This window comes from Anas acuta, chromosome 21 (assembly GCF_963932015.1).
Source record: "Anas acuta chromosome 21, bAnaAcu1.1, whole genome shotgun sequence".
Lineage (NCBI taxonomy): Eukaryota > Metazoa > Chordata > Aves > Anseriformes > Anatidae > Anas > Anas acuta.
In genome coordinates this window covers 8,154,201-8,176,180 of record NC_088999.1, presented here as the reverse complement: position 1 = coordinate 8,176,180, position 21,980 = coordinate 8,154,201, and the positions used below count along the sequence as shown (strand labels likewise).

At 44.7% G+C, this 21,980-nt stretch overlaps 1 protein-coding gene across 2 annotated transcripts in view; it reads right to left on the bottom strand.

Moving 5' to 3' along the window:
- The window catches only part of CLIC4 (chloride intracellular channel 4), a 29,371-nt gene extending 9,204 nt beyond the window's left edge, over window positions 1–20,167 (bottom strand). Inside the window, exons 1-2 of one of the 2 annotated variants that reach the window (XM_068658190.1) lie at window positions 20,000–20,167; window positions 4,420–4,529 (exon numbers count right to left, since the gene is read on the bottom strand). In XM_068658190.1, coding sequence (XP_068514291.1) covers window positions 4,420–4,529; window positions 20,000–20,071 — 182 coding nt within the window. In that variant the 5' untranslated portion in view covers window positions 20,072–20,167. Of the gene's footprint in view, window positions 1–4,419; window positions 4,530–6,936; window positions 6,973–19,999 lie in introns of those variants that run through there. The other variant, XM_068658191.1, reaches the window with a different exon arrangement.
- Between the last annotated feature and the right edge of the window lie 1,813 nt (window positions 20,168–21,980).

Below are 21,980 nucleotides of genomic sequence, written 5' to 3'. Positions count from 1 at the left end.
ACCGCTCGGCACAACAGCGGCAGCACCTCCCTCTGATGAAGCTACTGACTGCAGCTCAGAAGACTATCAGAAGAACAAATACTGAATGCTCCAAGAACCTTTTCACATTTTAAAGGGCAGCGTGCAATTCCTAGCTCCTCAGACCACCCCTGTGTACTAATATCTGACAGTGGAGGCACAAGGGTGCACCTACATTTTTGGCAAGTTAACCAGAGCACCCGCTAGATGACGACTACCACCTCTTGGTAATGTGCTGGACGAGGAACAACAAACGATACCCAAATCCAGCAGAAAGTTTGCCAAGACAAAGTTACCCCTTCGTTACTGTTTGAACAAATCCAAGCTGGAGCATCACCCTTGACCTGGTCTGTACTTCGCACAGTGCGGCCGTGACTCTGGAGCCGGACCTGCTGCGTACTGGAAAGCCTCCAGACCACACAGGGCAGGGAAACCAGCCCACCACAGCCACAGCCAGCCTGGTCGGCATTGGAAAGCTTCCAGGGACAGCACTCAAACTGTCCACACACACAGGTACAAGCCTGTCCTGTGGAAACCTACCTTCCACATCCTTACAAGATTTGGATTCCCTGCCAGGACTTTGTGTCCTGCCCACTGCCGAACCTTTGAAGCAGGGGAAACAGCAGTAGCACATGGTGACAAACAGCACTTGGGACGGCTATCAGCACTTGGCTGAACATGTAAAACCTGCATGAGACAATGGATTTTCATACTTAAGAAAATTAACTTCCCTGCTTTTAGCCAGGTGACAAAAGTCAGATGTTAATACAAGAATTTAACCATTTTCAATCAATTGGTAAGCTTCCAAGAAGTTCCTTCTCACTATGAGTTGTCATTGCCCTCTCACTGTTAGGGCTTAAAGTCTGTCACAGGCTAATGCTCCAACCTTAGCTTAACACTTCATTTAAATACAGCTTTGTAACCCACAACAATTATAGGAAGTCATTGTGGCTCACTTCCAGTTTTGCATCTTGCCTAGATAACATTCCTCAAAAGGAACGTAACTTTAAAAACTGACACGGGCAAGACCTCCAGATTTGTACTAATGCTATCAAAGGAAAGATTGAATTTCAGAAGCAGACTAGTCTAATGAACTAAACAAAGAAGTTTTCTGGAGAATCAGAGTGCATCTCAAGGATACCAGAACATCTCATTGACCCCTCCTGCCACTCCAGTCGAACCATCTGCATCTTTCAAAGACAGCAGAGATTAACATACCACAGCCAAAGCCTAGACATTAATACTGGCTTCGACTTCCAGTTTGCTGCTCTTGCCAGTAGACATTAAACAAACCCTGGCTAACCACATACAAGCCACAGCTTCTCGAGCACCCTAAGTACACGGGAATATCCTTAAAAGGTTGTGAGCACAACTTCCCTTGAAGAACACCATTAAGATACATAGCGAAGTTTATTTCAGATATGAAATTGGGCAGTTTAAAGCAATTCCAGGATAGTTAGTACCTGCCCCAAAGCATGCTGAGGTATTTGGAGGTAGGACCACATACTTAAGTATCTGCCTATCACCAGCTAATTAAATGGGCAAACTCTTTAACATCAGAGCTCAGTTACAGAATAGCTACAAACATCTTGTGGCTTTGCCACAAGCCAGAATAACAATCAGTGTTTCAGTGATTTCTTGAAGATCAGACAAAAGCCATCCCCCAAATTTAATATGCTCTACTGTGATGTGTAATTTAGACAAGTATTCAAACGAGTGTCTGAAGAGTTAACTTGAAAAAAAAAAAGCAAAGAAAAAAAACAACACAGGAAACACATCTCCAGTTCCTAAGCTGCTGAGGTTGCATTCACCTCTGAGCAGTCTTTAATATTTACTAAACTATTTAATTGTTGTCTGTCAACATAATTGTAAAACTACACAATCAAGATGTTTAAAATAGGATTTCAAAACTTAACTGAATGCAACCTGGCCCTGAATGTTGTGACAAGCCCAACAATGTCCTGTGACTGGTTTACGTACTGTAACTGCTCTAGTCACCAGAACAAGTCAGATCTCTGAGCTCTGAAATGCTGCTTCTGCAAAGAGGAAGAATGAAGTCTCTGTCTGGCTGAACAGAAGCAAGAAATGCATTATTTCTTTGAAAGAGCTGTGCTTCCCTCTTCATTTGCCTATGTGCATGTTTTGTCCTAATAGTAGAGCTGAGGACTGCAAAACTCTTGTTAGCACAGTATGATGTTCAGTGCAAGCATGGAAGGGAAAAATACATGCCATAAAGTCAATCAGAACAGACTCATTTTTTCCTGTGTCCCAAAGTATTAACTTGTGAACTTTTGTATCCAATCCTGACCTTTTAAGCCTCGCAAACAGAGCTTGTCTAACTGCTGAACAGAAATTACACTGAGCCTGAAACATGCTTTGCAAGTAAACCTGCTTTCTTGGCTAGTAAAATAAATGCAAATGATAAACCATTACTACCCAGGATCTTGAAAAAGTTTGTGTGTTTCCTATAACAGGAGGGAGGGGGAAAAAGAAGAGAATAATTGGCTCGAACAATGAAGTTGTTGAATCAGTTTCCTGTGAAATATTAGAAGTACAAGGGCAAAAACTAGCACCTATAATCGTTCTGGTAATGCTAACGTGGTAAAAATACCATCATAAAACATTTCCACTTGAGCAGTTTGCTGAACTTCACGTTCTGCAAGCTACACTAGACTACAACAAGATATTAGACAATTCAGAACATTGTTTTGCTTGTTTTTCTCCTGAAGCTTTATTCAAAGCCTATAAGGAATCAAGTTTGCATCATCATCTATTCAAATCTGAATTAGCTTCAACGGTCCTTATTTTCCTTCACCAGTATGCAAGGAAAAATAGAGTTCATTTGACCTATTCTTGTGCTTTTTTTTTTTTTTTTTTTGGAATTTTGGACTCATTTTGTGTTTTCCCCTTCCCAACATAAAAAAGAAAACCTGAAAGAAAGCTCTCTTGTGTAAGAGAGAATTGTAAAGGACAATTTTAAACATCTGCAAGCAATTTTAATTCTAAACATTAGTTTTACATCCCATCATGCCCCCATCCAATCAACTCAAAGATGCCAAACAAACCCAAATAAAGCCAATTCAATAGGGATCTTTGGCATTTTAATGATATTTCTCAGACTAGTTCAGCAGTACTAATGCTTCAAAGTACAAAATGGTTCTTTTAACCTTTTTATAATTTTTCCCCAGATGACTGCAAAAGGTTAAGTAACGCCATCATTAAAAGTAAAGCAGGTCCAAAACCTATAAACAACACACAAGCACAAGCTCTGCTCCTGAGGTTTCCACAAACCACATGCAGTGCTACACAGAAGATATGATATATTTGGTTTGTGTGTGCTGGCAGCAGTGTTTGCAGTAATACCCCACATCAGCCAGAGAAAATCTTAAAGCTGCTACAAATGCAAACAATTGACAAAAGCTGCTTTTTACCCGTTTGAGGGGTCTGCCTCAGTCCTACTGCACATAGAAATATTTAACGCTCGCTGCCACTTCAATGCTGGCAACTGAGAATTAGGTAACACTGGTATACTAAAAAGCAGTGTTGCCAATCAAAATGGAGGGGGCCACCATAGGATGTGTTATTTCTTGAAGAAAAAGCGAAACAAGTCACCTCCTTGGAAAAAAAAAAAAAGTTAAAAGTGGAGAGGTTAATCCTAGGAAAGTTTACAGATTTTACACTTGATTTGTTGGAGAATGCTGTGTATTTCTATTGGCTTTATTTCTGAAAATAAGATTTGCAAGCACTAGCAGCCTCTCCTCTCTCCAGAGAGTTCAGTCACTAACATCACATTAGTGCTCTGAAAGCATTACTTCACATCAAAAACAAATACAAGGTCTCTGCTGAATATAGCAGTACCGCTTCTAAAACCTTAGGAAATCAAGATTCCTGGATTCACATCTCATCCTTCTCAACCACTACTTCAAAGATAGCGAAGTTATAGTTTAGGTGACATGCAGCATTGTGACATTTCTTCTTACGCATAAGAAGAAATACTACCTTAAAATCTTTAAAGAGAGGAATAGGCTGCACATTATTTGTGACAGTTATCCAATATTCATTGCAGATTTGATCTAAGATTTGTTGATCCAAAATACTCACCTGGCAGTTTCTACTTGTGGGGTCTCAATGTGAAGTTAGTAAGATTCAGTATTCAGTTATAAGAATCTTCACATCAGTTTTTAGTTTTACATAAGAGCATCGTTTATCAAATCCAACAGAATTTATTGGACCAATTCTTTTTGATTACAACTGCTTATAACATTTAAATTAAGGCTGTTGCTTAGTATCTGAGGACTTTTTTACATTTTGGAAAATAAGGCGTGAGATTTAGAAGTTGCTGACAAATATTTGTTCTACCAGCTGTACTGTTGATTTTCAGATAAACCAAATATTTCTTACCTCTTCAGGTCAACTGTTGTGACACTAAACACCACTCCCTTCAGCCAAAGTATCATGAACAGCCTCTGAGAAAAAGGACAGTTTCCTATGCTTTCACCATCGCTGCCAGCCTGCAGAAGAGAACAGAGCACGACTATTAGAAGACATCTACAGGTGCTCACAACTACTAAAAGATCTTTAGAGCCAGTAACAAAACAAACTCTATTGCCCGTGCTGTCTTCACATCACTAGCTCTTCTAAAGACCCAACAGGCTTACAGTCAAACCTAGGGTCATCTTGCAGCAACACTCCTTTCTTCTCAAAGTCCAGCCAATGTACCTGGAACAGATATCTTGATGGCACCTCCATATAATGCATAAAGATAAGCAACCTCAGAACATATAAACTCGTTTCCTATACCAGGAAGGTATGCCTGGACTTCCACATCATTTTGTTTCCGTGTTTTTTTATACCTGGACCTTCCAGTGATTTCTTTTTTTTTGTAGCAGAAATAACTATGATTTCATTACAGCAAAATTTACAAAAGCCACAACTTTGACATCAGTTTTCCAAAGTCAACATTGTTCTTTGGATTTTTTCTTTATACCTTCTTCTACAAGGCACAGATAATTAACTACAGTCATCTTCCAATTTACTGCTCATCACACTGTGTAGTCCTGCTGAGACAACTGCATCCAGGAGCTACAGAACTTCATTGTGCTGCAGGTGCTGTAAGGACAGACGTAACTAAGTACATAGGGGCTGAGCTGCCAAAACAGTAATATTCCAAAGACAGTTTTTATAGGCAATTTATCAACAAGCCTTTGTCCTTCCACAACAAAGTTCTATTGCATAATAACAGTAGGCCACTCCAGGGCACCCAGCGATGGCATGCATCTCATGATTACTCTGACAATGAAGTACATACTGCTGAGTTGGAAGATTTTAGTATTAAAGTAGACTAGAATTAGACATTGGAATCCTCAAATCCTGTTAAAAAAATGAGCTTTTGAATAGAAAAATCGATTCAGTTCTTAAGACAGAGTAAGTCAGATTATCTTGACATGTACTTTATGTCAAAAACTTATAGAATCTTGCTTATTTTTATTAGAATATTTCCAAGAATAATTTTCATCAATGAAATTCTCAAGACCTAGCTAATCCTTTCATTGTTACTATTACCTGTTCCCTAGACAGCTTTAAAACACGTTGTAAAATATGCTGGCTGTACTCCTCTGAGGAAGTACCCAGGACAATTATGTTTACTAAACACCGCATAGTCACAAATGGAAGGGCTGAATACGAGGCCTGGGCATTGACTGGTAGAGATCCATCTTAAAAAAAAAAAAAAAAAAAAGTTTAGGCACTCATGCAAAGGAGTTGCTTTTTCTTCAATTCTCTGCCAGTTCCCAGCCATGCACTGAGCAGGGGCCCCGGTGAGGAGAAGGAAGAAAGACTGAGCAAGTTAAAAAGACTAACAGCAGGATTTTCAAAGATTGGGCAAAAGCTTTTCAGAGAAAGTGTCTTAAATTCAAAAAGCTATTTTATTTTATAAAAAACTCAACTGTCTTTCCACAGATAAGCCATCTAGACATATCAGGACATGGGGATTCATGGCTTACAATACCTCAGGTTTATGCTTAGTTGTGGACATTATATAGAGCCATTTTTCTTCACACATTTACTAGTTTCACTAATGAAGGTTAGAAAGAAGAAAAGTTGGTGGGTTGTTTTTGTTTGGTTGGTTTTTGCCTAAGTTACAAATTGCCTCCATTTTCTTGAGAAAGGAAATAAAACTGGTAGCTAATTAGCAGTATTAGATTGCCTTCAAAGCTGGCACATGACTTCTCAGTGTCTGGGAGCCTAAATTCTAAAAGCACCGACTGAAATGAGAAAAAAGGCAGTCTGGTTACTCAGGCCGTTTTGCTTTATACTGCTCAACACACAATTTTCTATTGAGCACATAACCATGGAAAGGATTGTAGCACTGTGGCTGAGCGTGTTCCTACCTCACAACCTGCTCATGTGAAGGAAGAGCTCTCTCTGCGGTGTACTTCCAACAGCTGTATGTTTTTATGGGTGTTAATATTTAACCACAATGCCCATCCCTCCAGATCACGGTGTATATTTCAGAATTTTCCACTGAAGTGGTTACTGTGTTTACACTGGAACAGACACTTTCTGCAGTTGAATTATGCCAACATAGATTTGCACTTGTTTACTCCCCCCAAAAAACACCTTCAACACATGTAAAATCACCTCCTTTGAAAAACATTGAAAAGCCACCACCTCATCCCACCTGAGGAAGTACATATATTTTCCCGCCCAGTCTAATTCATACTCTCTCAAGCAGAAACGATTCTTTGATTCAGAATCGAGCCCCATCTTCAAGTTTTACACCAACTTCACCAACACTACGTAAAACAAGGCACAGGCAGGAACGGCACAGGTGGGCACGTCCCATTCTGTTACGCTGTCCCCTACTCCCTCAGGCAGAAAAGCCACCACACGTTTACCATAAAGCCACCACACGTTTACCGTAGAAGAGAACATGGGCATCTATCCGGGTGCAGCACCAAGGCCGTGCGGCCGTCCCCTCGGCACCTTGCAGCAGCTGCTCACGCCGCCGTCCCCAAGGGGCTCCGTGGAGCCACCTGCAGCAGCTCCCCTCGCTCTCCTTTCCTTCAGCACTTCTGACCTCGAGACCACAGCTGGTGCAATACCACATGGCCAGAGGTCTTATTTATACATCCCATGTCTTCTTTCATGTAATACAATTCCACCACCGAGTTTTATCATTTGCAGTGGAAGATTAAAGAATTGTGACTGGAATAAACCAATCTCAAATTCAGGAAGCATTTTTGCTTGTACTACCAATGCAATCTTAGTCCATCTGAAACCCAAAACAAAACTGCTTTGAAGTCACAGAACTGAACAAAAATAAATCAAATTTTAAGGCATAGCACAGAACTGTGGCTTTCATCGAAGCCCAGTAACAAACCCAAAGCAATTCTTATGAGGACCAAAAAAGGTGAAATGCATTTATGCTGTCCCAACTTGTACAGAAACTTTTCCTCTCTCTCAATATAAGCATAACATTCAAAATGAACAAACAACATGATCAATATCATCTACTTTTGTTTAAGCATTACAGAATTTTTAATTACTTTAAATCAGAGAAAAAGGATTACAGCCCCCTACCAAATAGTAATTTTATCAAAACCTAATGCATTTTCGAAGCTGCAACCAAACAGCTGAACTGAGCATAGACTTTTATATCTACATTCAAAAGTTTGTCCCACTTCTGCTCCAAAAAGTCCCAAGTTATTCTGAGCACATACTGGAAAAGGAATGCGGTCAGAATGCCAAGAAACTTCTGGCTTCGATGCTCTTGCGCCAAGGAATTCTGCTATGTAACTGTTTGCCCGAGAGGCCCGTTTTTTATCTTCCTGTATGTGATGCACTGAGAGCTGCAGCCCAGATCTGTTACAACCGCCATCACGAGCGGCACAGCGCTGGCAGTGCAGCACACGGTTCTCCTGCACATGGAACTTCTCTGGAGGGAAGACGAGTTTGGTAGCTGCTGAGTCTCTGTCAGAGTCGGTGCAGGCTGATCTTCCCCCTGGAATACGTATCTGTGTCGGCAGTAAAGTACCTTTAAATATTGCAAGAATATTCTGATGTTCCACATGACTAGTCCTGCAGGGGATTATCATATACCAGTCATTTCTCAAGCTCACTGCTAGAAGCTAGAAATTTGGCAGTACCTGGTCTTTTAATTCAGGCCACAATATACCGAGGTATCTTCAGTCTCTAGTGCTCAGTCTCTAATCCTCAGCACCATCAGACTGAATATTAAACGTTGACTTCTCTATATTATGAACATCAGTCTAGATTATTTATTACTTCAACAAGATTATACTCATTCTATACAGAAAAGCTAAGGACATCCAGTTGACTTGAACGAAGTTGTGTTACCCTCCAAACTGACCGCAACTAAGAAATGCCTGAGACGATGTCAAAATGGACCTCACGTTACTTGTCAGGTGCGGGGCAGAGAAAGGGCTGGGCAGCCCCTGCAGCACACAGCGGGCAGGACTGCATGACAAACCAGGCTGCTTTTAAGAACAGAAGAGTCACAAGGCAGTAAAACAAACCAGTGTGCTCCCTGAGAAGACAATCTGATTTATCATAGCCCACGAACTTAAAACGACTAGCAACTTCTAATGGCAAGTACCTCAGATCATGCCAGCTACCTGAAGAAAATGATCTGCTTATCCCCCTGCCCAGGAGGCTCAGCTCAGCTGATCCAGGCGGTGCAGAAGCCACCTCCTTTCTCTTTCCCCAAAGCAGTGATTTCATTCAAATTAGATTGTCTTTCCCCCAAAAAATTGAGAGTCTAAGTAATCATACATTTTTCTAACAGCTAAATAAGCTAACAGAAGTAAAAAAGAAAAAAGAAAATCAATTAAAATTGTGAAATATTTGTGTTTACAAGAGCATAAAAATTAACTTGACTCCCACCACAATGACCTGCATGCATTTACTTTACCAAGGTAGCACTGAGGTTTACTGCAGACAGAAATTGACAAGAAATGAAACACTCAAAAAGACCCACAGCCCTCATTATATAGTATAGGTCTAAAAGACTTGAGAGTAAAACAGAATTCTAGAAATCTTTGGTCCTGAAGGCTTGCAAAATTGTTTCCAACAGCAATCAGTTAAAAGGAGCGTATTATGATTTTCCCAAACTGCATCAAATGACTGCAGGAATAAGTAAAGTCAGAGTGATGGGAAACACAGTACAGCTCAGGCTCTGCCTATGGAAATAAAGGCAAGAAAGGGCAGGGCAGTAGACCACCCCCCCCCCCCCTCAGGAATGAAGAACCATCAAAGCAATCTTTCCCAGATTTGATATACCAGGAAGAGGCAGGAAAAAAGTTTTGTTGAAGAAGGAAAAATCCAATTTAGAAACACATCACAGAATACTTCCTGAGGGGAAAAGAAAAGCAAAAAACACAGGTGACAAAGCTAGTCACACCCCCAATAAAGTCCCCACTGATCTGAACATGAAAATTGAACTTCAGCCTAGAGGATTAAAGTTCAAAAGCAAGTAAACAGACTAAGGAAAAAAAGTAAAATGAAAAGCAATCTCTATTTCAGTTCTAACTAATAAAAAAAATCTGCTGGTAAATCTACAAGAGAAAACAGCATGATATATACCCATTACCTCAAAACAGCAGATAAAAATCACTCTCGCACAGTAAGCTCATTCAAAAAATGAGCAAATTAATAATCCTACATGGATTAGTGTTTTGAGAGGAAACAGTTTAAAGTAAACCAACAAAGTGATTCAAGTGAAAAACAAGCAGCAGTTCAAAACCCCGGAGATGAAAGAATATAGACAGGAGTGGTTTAATGTTCCACGCAGGAATACGGAAAAGTCTGGCAGTATCAGTCTAAACCCTTGCAGCTCGCGCCTTTATCTTGCCGAGCTGGATAAACAGAATTCCATGCTGTTGACTGGGTAGGGCTCTCAGATAAGACGTAAGGAACCGGGTCTGCGCGAGGACCGCGAGACTCTGCTGCAACACCCTCAGCAGCCGGACAGGCTTCAGGGTGTCGCAGGTACACGCTGGTTTCGCCTGCTGAAACACACCTTAAAGGATCACAATGCCTGAAATATTAATGAGGCACCATTATGAGGAGGATATAGATGATGAGGTGGTAGGATGCACAGCTCAGGACAGAAAAAATGCGCTGTCTGTAACACGTGATGTTAGATGGATTCTCGAGCTTCCAGACTTATTAGCTTGTGGGGGCAGTTGTTTTCATGGGAAGAACAGGTCAGGCAGCAAGTTAGAATCCAGCCCCAAACTCTGCTGCTAACTAAATCTGGTTCTGCCACATTTAATCCGAGGTATGACAAGACAAAGGGACAAGACAAAGGGACACCTCTGTCCCCAGCTCCCCCTTCGCCTTGCCCCTGGGCATAGCAGATAGCTCGCATCCAGTCCAGCTCCTGGTGGCAGTGGGTCAGGCTGGGACGTACCGGGACGCTGCCCTGCTGGACTGGCACACTGTGATAGAGGAGGCCCAGATGTCTGACAGCCCAAAGGAGCTCCCTGCCACAATGAGCAAGTCAGACTGACGGTCAGATCTAGGAAAAAAAACACACAGCTGTAAAACCAACTGCAACCTGCAAAGGATTCAGAATACTAGAAGGACTTTCTTGCCATGTTGCAATACAGATCCAGCGTTGGATTGCAGCTGCTGGAAATATATAACTAGTGGCAGCAGCGGGTCATTGCTTGTGATGCACAACAAATCCAAACACTCATTATCATCTTCTTAGCAGCACTGGAAGTGATCAGCTAAACCTTACTCTAACTTCAGCACTGAAAGATTGTTTCTAGGTACACAGCCTGCCACTATAGGAGTCCTTTCTTTCAAATGCAGCTGTCCTGGGAAGCATAAAACAGAGTGCTGAAAAAAGACCTTAACATGGAAAAGTTGAAGAACAGTACTATAAGGATAGACATACTAGCAGATGAAAACAAAATCTCAGGGTCTATTATTCAACCAACCAGCACCTGCTACAGCAGCACAAACCAAGGGGCAGCCTTGGACAAGTCCTTGCAGCATGGTCCCTTCTCACACCAGACATATCAAAGAGTGCTCAAGCAACGAACACTTCACAAACATTGCAAGAATATCCTCTTGCCATTTTGTTACAAAAAAAAAATTGTAATTGTTGTTTATTTATTTACATGATTGAACGTCTCTGACAAGCACGCTGACTCTTACAATTCTTTTATGATGCTCAGAACATCCTAAATAAAATATCCAGCATCATTCTCATTACCTCAAAGGTCAGCAGTTTGACAAGTTATATTGCCATTAGTTCAAATTCACCTCTGTTCATCATGAGCCTACTGCATTTACAGGCACTACAGCATGCCTTTTTCTACATAATCTTGTTCTCCAAATCCATCGTTAACTAACCTTCATCCTATGTCAACTGCTTTTGAACTCAGAAGGTAACTATTTTTATAAAGAGATGTGTGCTTAACTTGCCTCTGCCTTCAACACCTACAAATACGAAAGTATCTGCTAGGAAAAGAATGTACATCCATTTACAAACAGGCCAGATGATCTCAGAAAGCATCAAACTAAGCTTCCAGTGCCTATATCACAGCCTTATCTCTATATGAACTATATTGATTTGTGCAAGCCCTTGTTTGACCTTTAGAAGGAAACTTAGAGCTTGGTAGCACTACATCAACTTAGGTTTAAACTCTTAGATCACCAGAAAAGTAATTAATTAGTGCTAAAGAACAATTTAGATAATCATTGTTACCTTAAATAGCTGGAGTACTAAGAAAAGCATAGGGGGAAAAAAAAAAACACGAATCCAGTGCTCATACCTGGAATTAGCTGTAAATACAAGAAGCCTAAGATGATTAACCTATATTTTCTGTGTGGTGATTGACACCTACCCCAACCTGGGGAAAAAGCAATCTTAGCTACTGCTGCCTCTGGACAAGCCGCATCTTCACCTCATTTGTAATTGATCCAACTTCCACTTCAACTGATATTCCTGGAAACTCAGAAAGCTTTTAAAAAAATAAATGAATGAATTGGACTCCCAGTAAGTACTTGAGATCTATTAAACCACGGAAAGGAATGTTTATCAGCCCATTCAAGCAGCCTCTTAAGTCATCACCTTTCCCATTAGCTGCTGCTGTGTCAGACATTTGGCTGTAGCAGCAACTGACCATTTTAGGATGATGCTGTATTTAACCTTGTGATGCTGTTCCCATCAAAATACTTAGGAGATTTGTCTTGTACAGTTTCACGCAGCTCTTGCTTATTTTCAGCATAAAACTTTTGGGAAAAGCTATGGGATTTTCATGATGTATTAAAATAACTTCATAATTCAGTAGAAATTAATTAAGCCCTTCTAGTTCTTTGGAGAAAAGACATTATCCCACATTCATCCTTTGGGAGAATTGGATGGAGAGTCAGATCAAAACCTGCATTAAATACTAACCACCATTTTCTTCAGTGGAGCAATTGGCTTAATGCTACAAATATAATGGTACAAACTTGGTATTACTGTGGATAGCCAGATGCACGGCTTTCTCCTAGCCTGATGTAAGGAAAATTGAAGTTACTAATAGCAGAAGCCTCACAGCTCATCTCTTCTACCTTTTTTATTCCAATGACAATACCTTTAACAAAGTGATTCAGTTGTAACAGACCTAAATAAAATAAATATGGCCAAACACACTGAAATCTGCTAAGTGACAGCTTGACACATTCTTGCAATTACACAGTAGGAAAGGCAAGTACGCTGTTAACCATTCAGCACAACATGTTTCTTTCCTCTCCCAGCTTATTAATTTGTTAATGAAGTGTGTGCTTCGGCTACACCCCAAGAGGCCCATTTCCAAGATCTCCCACCAAACACCGAAGCACCTATAAAAATCAGAGGAAGGAACAGCAAACCTGCATCACTGGGGTTCAGAAGACTGAGCACAATCTTAAATTTTAAGAATTCTTCAAATAAACCTTCGAACACACATCACTTCTGTGGGGCAAAACAAAGTGCCCCATTTATGGTAGTGTACAGCCGGGTTCTCAGACGGAGGAGGTGCTGCCAGCTGGGCAGGATGCCCCCAGCAGAGCCAGTGCTGGGTGCCCAAAGGAGTCCCACATCGATACACAAGCGCTCACCCAGGAGTTTCAAAATTCTGGAAAAAAATAACACAGCTAAGCACAACTGCCTCCAAATCTGAAATCAACAGCAGTGTCCATGGAAGAATTGCCTGTAAATGGAAAAAATTGCTTGAATTCTCAAAATTCGCTGAAGAAGAGCTGCCATTTTGAACCTGCACCCCCCGCTAACAGCACATTCAATGCTCTAGCAAGGAAAACCATTCACTTAGACCAAAATTGGCGTTGGAATTTTTATTCTATAGCTACTAGCACACGAAGGTTCCGCGGGAGGCTTGCCCTCTGCTGCTTCTTGCTCCAGTGCAAGTGCTGAGCAATTCACTTACTAAGAGGCACCTCTATGAATGTATTCCACACCCCTCGGGAAGCGGTATCCAAGGTCTTCATTCGCAGAGCAGAACTTCCTCCTTCGGGACATGTTGCCTTATCTCATTAAGATCCAGTACAGCATGTCTCATGAGGGCAGCTAAAACATCACTTTAAAAGACTACAGAAATGTACTTATGCTTTCTTTCATTTTATTTTTAGACAAAACCACGTAAAAAACTATTTCCTTTATTTAAAAATAGCAGCTCTCCAAAGTACAGACCAAAGTCTCGCCAAAAGAGTAATTCTTTAACAGAGCCAAAACACTCTGAAGCTGATCCAGTAGCACTGACTGATCTCATCGACTCTTCTCATGAAAATATACAGATGTGACTTCACTCCTGGATTACGCTCCTATATTTAGTTTATACCTAATATGGATATTCATTGCAGATCTCAGTCATTTCCTTTCCTCGTGCAAAGTTCTTTGTCCTTTGTCTAGCCAACAATACAAGGAATAAGTTTGAACTCCTAGAGAACTTGCACACAAAGACATCTGTAATTAATAGCAGTTTACCTTATACTTTTAACTTCAGCATAAACAAACAGCATTCAGAGCCCTGAAAATCAGATTATGCCACAAATGCATGTTTGACCTGAATTGAGAAAAAAAAAAATCAAAAAAAAAGTTTAAGAAAAGACACTGTTCTCTTTTAAAGAAAAAAAAATATTTCAAGCAAGGAACATAAAGCCCCTGATGTCAAAGCTCTATTTAAACTCATATCAAGGCAAAATAATTGTTTTGGGATGTCTTAACTGTTAAAACGTTCAGAAACTCTTAATACAAAGCAAGAGTAGAATGAGTACCTGACACCTATTTTAGAAGTATTCTGAATCGAAGAATATTCAATAAAATGCAAGAAATAAAATGTTGATTAGGACAAAAAGCAGTTGTTTCATAAGGGTCATTTACAGAACAACTTTGAATATAAAAATCGATTACATGGATTAACAAGTTCAGATGTAAACTATTTTTCCATAGACGGTCAACTTGCAACCAACCACCGGCTTCCTTGAAGTTTTTTATTTTAGACAAACTTCAGGGCCTCACTTCTAGAAGTTCTTGCAGTCCCAAGTGCCTCTATCCTAAAGGAGAAGTCACCTCACCTTCTCCCACAGTCCAGTTAAGGCTTTATGGAATTGCCCTGCTCAGCTGGTTATCAGTTGCGAGGCCTAATCAGCAGAGGACATCTTCAAAAGAAAAATAAAATACTGACAAGTACAGTTATTCAGCCTTAAATGTAGCTTCTGGGGAATTCTGCATAGCCCAGCAGGCCCTGCAGCTGCTGCAGGCGCAGTGCCTTGCATTAGCTGCCTCACAGCGAATGCCCCCTCCACAGCCAGCCTGAACGCGCTCGCAGCAGTGAGGAAATAAGAGTGCACGGCTCTTCTGGTCCCTTCTAACTAAGGTACACTTAAATGCACACTTTGCAACCTCAGCGTACAAAAGTCACTTTCCGCAGCAGACAGATTACTGTTTAGCCAAAAGTCCAACAGATTCCCTGGCTAGGCGCCTAACACCAGACTTTCACGGGATAACACAGCCCTCAAAATCCACAAGTTCAGTGACAAAAGATGGCCGCAGAGCCAGCTGCTTCTCTGCCCACCCTCTTCCCCTTAGAAGACAAGCACGATTACTTCTCAAAGAGCTCTTTCTTCCCTCCCTGGTTCTTTCCACGAGCTTCGGCCAGGACAGCCTGCGCGGGGCCGGGCAGGGACACCGTGAGGAACCACGACCGGCCGCTCACCACGCTGGGGCCCAGACTCCCATTGGCCCCCCCAGCGGTGGAACCAAGCTCACAACCAGCCCTCACACCCACCCGCTACTTCTCAGCCATCGAGGCAACTCCCTCCAGAGGATTCTCATTCTCCTCAAATATTTTTGTATGATCTCTAGTGGTAAGCGTACTCTTCTCTGCTTCTGTGCATTCCTTACTACACACGTAGATGGCTGGACCAAAACACAGAAGCACAAGGCTCGCACTGCTCAGCCCTCGGCGTGCATTGCCCCCAACTTTCAATAGGACCCAGGTCCCAAAGCTTCTCCAGCAATACCTGGCCTAACCCACAGGCGCCTCTTTCCTTTTGAGCCTCCACTGCACAGCCCGAGACACTTCCCTTCGGATTTAGGCTCAAAGAACGCCTTTGTGGCACACAGCCCCTGCGAACACCACGGAGCCGGTGACTCAGAAACCCCGCTGCAGATGGCAGGCAGAGGAGCAGGCTGCACAGACGGCGAGCTGAGGCTCAGGGACTCCGCCAGGCTGCTCGCTGCGAGCAGAGGAAAAGCAGTCGAGCAACAAGCATCCTGCTACTGCGAAGCAAGCCTCCAGTTCTCCTGACCACCTGAGCTGCCTAGCTGCTAACCTAGGAGGGCAGATGCCAGTGAATAAAACCCTTATTGCTGTGGAAAGATATTCAGAAGCAATTTCACAATTAAGATAAAGTAATTCCTCTCCGTAACCCCTTTGGAAATTATTGCTAGAAGTTTTTAAGCTTATTTTCCGATGTTTTGGAAAAAAAATATGTCTAGACTTGGGGCCATCTCTCTATCTGTGAAGAGTATGTTGCAAAGTGCACTGGTTCCTGCATCAGCAACCAGATCAAAAAAGACAAAGAGGTTTCTGGATATAAGAAGTCTCCCAAGAAGAAATTCAAACAATGTAGTTTGTTGGCCAAAGAAAAAGGCCTGATTCGCCACAATTAAGCACAGGTATACCATGATGGTTATGCTTCAGTGTACAACGGGATCCTTCACAATAAATAAGCCACACATGAAATGCTGCTATCCATACCAAATGCATACTGAGAAAGTTCTCAGGTGCTGAGGTTATTACACTAAAACCTCCAAAGGATGATCTTGTACATAAGGAAGAGATTTATCCAATAAGATTACCAAGTGACAAGCCTGCCCCTGACAACACCATCTCTGAGAAGCAATGTTACATGCCTCTAGTTTTGTTATTTCTCCTCCCTCCCCCCCCCCCTTTTTTTTTTTTGGTTTTACAGCTGTATTGCAGTTGACAAAAAATGACAATGAGCAAGTTTATGGAATGATGTGTTATAAATCAACATACAGCAGCAAGACAGATCAGACCTTACATAAAGACACTCAGGCAAAGAGCAGCCGTAGAACAAAGGCAGACCCACAAGCCAGCAGGACAGACAGATCACGCTCCTTCACCCAGCACGGAGCTAGCATCGAGTCTGCTGCTAGTGGTGCGGGCACACATCCCTTCCCTCTCAGAAGCTTCCACATCTAATTGAACAAACTGCACCTAGGTCCCAGAAGACAAAGTTCACCTGCCAAATTTCTCTTTAATTCAGCTATAGAGAAATGTAGATAAACTTCTGACGCAATCACTGGGAGTTTTAGAGGAGGATATTTATCAAATATGAATTCACAGCTTTTTCTCTACAGACAGCACAACTCACATCTGATTTTCAAAACAAGTGCCCAGTTTCACAAAGACATCTTATCTGAAAGCTGCTGGATATCCACAGCCTAATTAATTTACATGTATACACACGTCACACAGCTGAATACGACCATATATTCCTTAATGATTACCTATATCTACTATAAACCAATGTCTCCTGTCAACAGATATACGACTAGGAATTTCTTGTTTGTTGAGTTTGTTTTTTTTTCTTAATGCTGAACTCACTGATCGTCCATGTCTTCACCTTGCTATTACAAGAAGAATGCGATTGCTGGCTGCCCTCTGGAACACCAAAGGCTGAGCTATAGGCAACTTCCATCCCCACCTCCTTTGTACACATCTTACTCTGCACAGGCTCTGTCCTGCGGTTTCTGCAAAAGAGTGGCTCTGTTTGACCAAAGCAGTCAGACATACTTTTTATTTACAGTAAAAATCCACACATGACCAACTAAATTGCAGTTATTAAAGGGCCAATATGAGCTGTATTCAGATCCCAATGCTTGAGTTTCTGTGTGCACGTTCATCACAGTGTAGTCTTCACTTTTCTAAAATGCCACCAGGGTATATAAAAATATTCATTAGACAATGGAAGTGGGCCTCCCTTATTAATAATACACACGAGCATACGAGGAACTGAATGAAATCAGATACATCACTCGTTTCTCCTAACCAGCTCTCAGAAGACTTGAGAAATATTTTCACTTAGTTTAAAAGAGCCTGCAGGCAGCCCACCAGAGCTGTAACAAAAAACCTCCTGAAGTTGCTTGTTATAAGACCAAGAAACACATTATTCATGTCAGTTACAGCACCACAATATAAACATTTTCTTACCTGAATATTCTAATTCTGCACAACCTTTATCACAGCCGATGAAAATGCAGGTTATAACAGACTGATACACTACACTGTCTTCTTGAATAAGCCAAAGCTATCAGCGTGTGTCTGACAGCCCTACGCAGCTATTTGTATCTGTACACTCCTTGCTGTGCCCACCCTATCCAGTTACTGATCACAGTTAAAAAGGATTCAAACACAACATTTTGGGCATGAAACCAAGCAGTTTCCCCTGCTTCACAGGTTTGTTTCTCAAGCTTTAACCCATACCTCTGTTTCATCTTAGTCTGGCTGCTACAATCCTTTGTACGCAGGTCATACAGTTGCCGCCCTTCAGCCGCAGGCATTTGGCACACATTTCTTTTTTCGTCAGGAAGTCCTGCCACCGCCTCTGTCTGAAGCACTTTGCAGACTGGCAGTGCACTGTTAGACCCGAGCCCCCACGCGCTGCTCAGAACGTTACCACAGTGTGAAGTCCTGTTCTCAGGCTCAGCAGCGTCAGACTTTTTCTGGTCTGCACCCACAGCCAGGTGAGAACTGGGCAGAACAGACAAAACCAGACCCTGTGCTTTGCGTTTATAAAAGAAAAAGACTAAATCAAATTCTAGTGCTCTGCTAAAAAGATGCTGTTAGTTCTATTGAAAAAATATAAATATTTTCCTCTCATTCACATGAAGCGATGCTCTGGGCAGTCAGACACCAAACAAGACTTCTGTTAGGAAGGGATCACTATTCCAGTAACACTTAACAGCTTCAGCCCAGTATGGGGCAGGTAGCAACACCAGATGAAACAACTATTTCCAGTGTTCAGGGGGGTAGAGGGTGTTCCTCCTCTGCAGGACTTTCCAGGAAAATAACCTTTACGTAAAGATCATGAAGACAGACAAAAATAAATCCCTTTTTGTCCTGAACTCTACCGCAAAGACTGCCAGTATAGAGCTTGTAGCAGTCATTCATAACACTGGGAAAAGGCTTCCTTGAGGGAGATAGTACTCACTGATAATCCCAGAATCCCAGAATTTCTAGGTTGGAAGAGACCTCAAGATCATCGAGTCCACCCTCTGACCTAACACCAACAGTCCCCACTAAACCATCCTGAGCACAGCTGTCCTAAATGCATCCCAATAAAGAAATTTTAAGCGAGGGTGACAGAAAAGTCCCCTGCTTTTTCCCTTTCATATTCATTGATGTCATTGCCAGTCCAATACTAATCACAATCATTTTTTTTTCTGACAAGTAATTTTACTCTTTCTTTCCTGCTGCTCCTCAAGCACGACACAGCCTCCTTGAACAGATCCACAAGGATTCACCCTGCCCCCAAACCCTTCTGCCATCAGTAGCTGCTCTAATTTGTTTAAAAATAAAGACAAAAACTGGCGAACGAGCTTTAGGTTGGATGAAGGTAAGCTGGCACGTTACACCCAAGTACTGCTCTAAATAATTCAGAGCAGCCTGGAACGCAACTGCTGTCCCGGGGAGCTCTCACCGAGCTCCGGGAGCCGCCGTGCTCGGCCCAGGACCAGGCCTGGACCCCCCCCCGCACCTCCACACTGCGAACGAGTCTGAAAAGAGCAAAAGGCAACTTTTGTGGAGCACCCCTTCATAAAGTAACGGCGTCGGAACGGCTTCTTGGCAAAGCCCCCGTGCCGTGCAGGAGACGCCCCCCGCCCCCCGCCGCCCTCCGCGCCCGGCAGCCCCCAGGGTCCGGGGCTGGCCTCCCACCGCCCCCCCCCCCCCGGGAGCCGCGTCCCGGGGCCCCTCGGCTGTTCCCGAGCCGCGTTTAAACGGGGAAACCGAGCCGCCCCCCCCCGCGCCGCCCCGATAAGCGGCCCGCGGGCGAGCAGCCCCGCGACAGGCGGCGACAGGGGCGACACTGCGCGACACGGCGACGCCCAGCGCGCGGCCACGCGGGGCTCGGCCACACTGGGGCTGCCCCGAGCCGCCGCTGCCCCCCGCGGGCCCCGGGCGGGCGTTTTCCGCCCCGGCCCCGCGCCCCCCCCCCCCAGCCCCGGCCCCTTTTGTGCGCGGCCGCCCCGCCCCACCCCGCCCGGCCCGAGGGGAGCGCCCCGCGCCTCGGCCCCGGGACCCCGCGTGCGGCCCGGGGGCCCCGCGCCCGCTGCTGCGGGGGACGCGGAGCCCGCGGCGGGGGGAGACGGAAAGGGGAGGTGGGGGGGGGGGGGCGCCCGGCGGCACGAGGGGAGCGGTACCGGGCCCCGTACCTTGACGAAGAGCTCGATGACGGGCTCCTTGTCGCCCTCCTTGAGCCCGTTGACCGGCACGGACAGCGCCATGCTTCGCCCCTCGCCCGCAGCTGCCCCCCCGGGACGGCCGCCGCCCGCTCCGCCGCTCGCCTCGCCCGCCCTGCGCGCGACTGCGGCCCCGCCCCGGCGGCACGGGGACCCGCCGCGGCCGGCGGCACGGGGGCGGGGCCGAGGAGAGGGGCGGGGCCGAGGGGGGGGCAACGGTTCCCTCCGCGGGCCTCGGGGGTCGGCACTGGGCGGCGCGGGGGGGACCCTGGCGGAGGCCCCGCGGGCGCTGCCGGGCCCGGGGCGGCGCTGCCCGTTCCCGGTCGTTTCACCGAAGCTGCCCGGGGCCGCCCGCGACCCCCCGGGAGCTGCACCCAAGGCAGCCGAGGACCCTGCGGCCGGGACACGGTGGCACGCGGCGCCCAGCCCCGTCCCGCCGCCCTCAGCCCCTCGGAGCCGCGCGTCCCGCAGCCGATCCCTGCTCCCCGCGAGTCCCCGTCCACAGCAGGGAAGCGGCTGCCGGGCTCTCGCCGCGCCGCTAGGGCCGGGCAGCCGACACGGCAAAGCCCTCGTGGCTCCCGCGGCCTCCTCACGGCGCTTGTTGGCCGCCCCCCCCCCGGGGAGCCCCCTCCCCGCTGGGCTCTGTGGTGCGGAGCCCGGGAGCCGCGCTGATTCACAGGGTGGGACCGGCGGAGCGGGCAGGACCACGCGTCCCAGCCCCGTCCAGGAACCTCCGCGAGTAACCCACCCTAAATGGCTTAGGCCGTGCTACAAGGGTTGCTCTGTTGGAATGGGGCTGGGAGAGAGGGGCAGGGGGGCAGGGAAGAACACCCCCTGAGCGGGGTGGTCACGGAGCTGTTACCCTCTGCTGCTCGTCCCCTGCCTGCTGGGACAGGCCAGGAGCTGAGCCGTGACCGGGCAGCACGGGGCCGCCACCCCCCTCCACCCTGCGCCTCACCTGCCTTCTGTGCCCAAAGCTTCAAACTCAGAGGGTTTTGTAAAAGCTGAAGTATTTTGTGCCTCCCCTCCCTAAAGCAAAGACCCCCCTACTTTTGAGAAGGTAAGGAGCAGAGCACAAAGAACCAGCTCCCCCGCAGAGCCGCTACAAGTATGTGTACAAGTAAGGCACTCTGTGTTGTGTTGTGTTTTATTTTTATTTTACCAGCAGTACAAATGAGTTGCCAGGGCCATTTTTCCTCACTACCACTGAATTTCTTCTTTAACAAAGGAGTTCACGTGGTGTTATCTTGCCGAGCAGCTAATAGCTTATTTCATTTATATCCAGCTGCACCAGCCTTGTCGGCTGCTTAACATCTTTTCAGTTATTTTACTTTTAGATGACATTTTCCTGGTTTCCAGCTGCCTCATACCAAAGCCCTCATCCTTCCCATTCAATCGAAACCTCTTTCTTTAACGATGTTCAGAACAGTTTTGAATGCTGAAAGCTCTCAGTTGTTTCTCAGTTCTGTAATTGCTGGTTATGTTATTCTGGCAGGTTTTTGCAATAATACTTAGAATTAGTTTGCCCAAGCTTTACAAAATAAATAACCAATCCTCTTAACGACTCATAGAGAAGTGAGTATTACCCACCTTTTACAGCTAGGAGAAGTGAGTCAGAAAAGTGACTTATTCAAAGCTAAATTTGCACCAAGTCAGGGAGTCAGAACACAGCAGTTCAGGCCTCCCACCTATGCTCAGAGCAGCAGGTCACTCCCTCTATATTATTTTATGCTGTATTGAGAAGGCTTATTTCCATTTGTCAGAGCAGCAGTACAGTGTATTATTGTTTCGTTTCTCTAGCACTTTGGCCTTTATGCAGCAATTTTCCATCTCAAACTTTCCAAGTGCTTTTGGAAGTGGAGGCATCAGATGTTAAACGTATCAAAGCAAGCGCTCTCCTGCCCCAGCCCTCGCTGCACAAACTCAGCCAGGGGCATTTGCTGCCGCATTGACC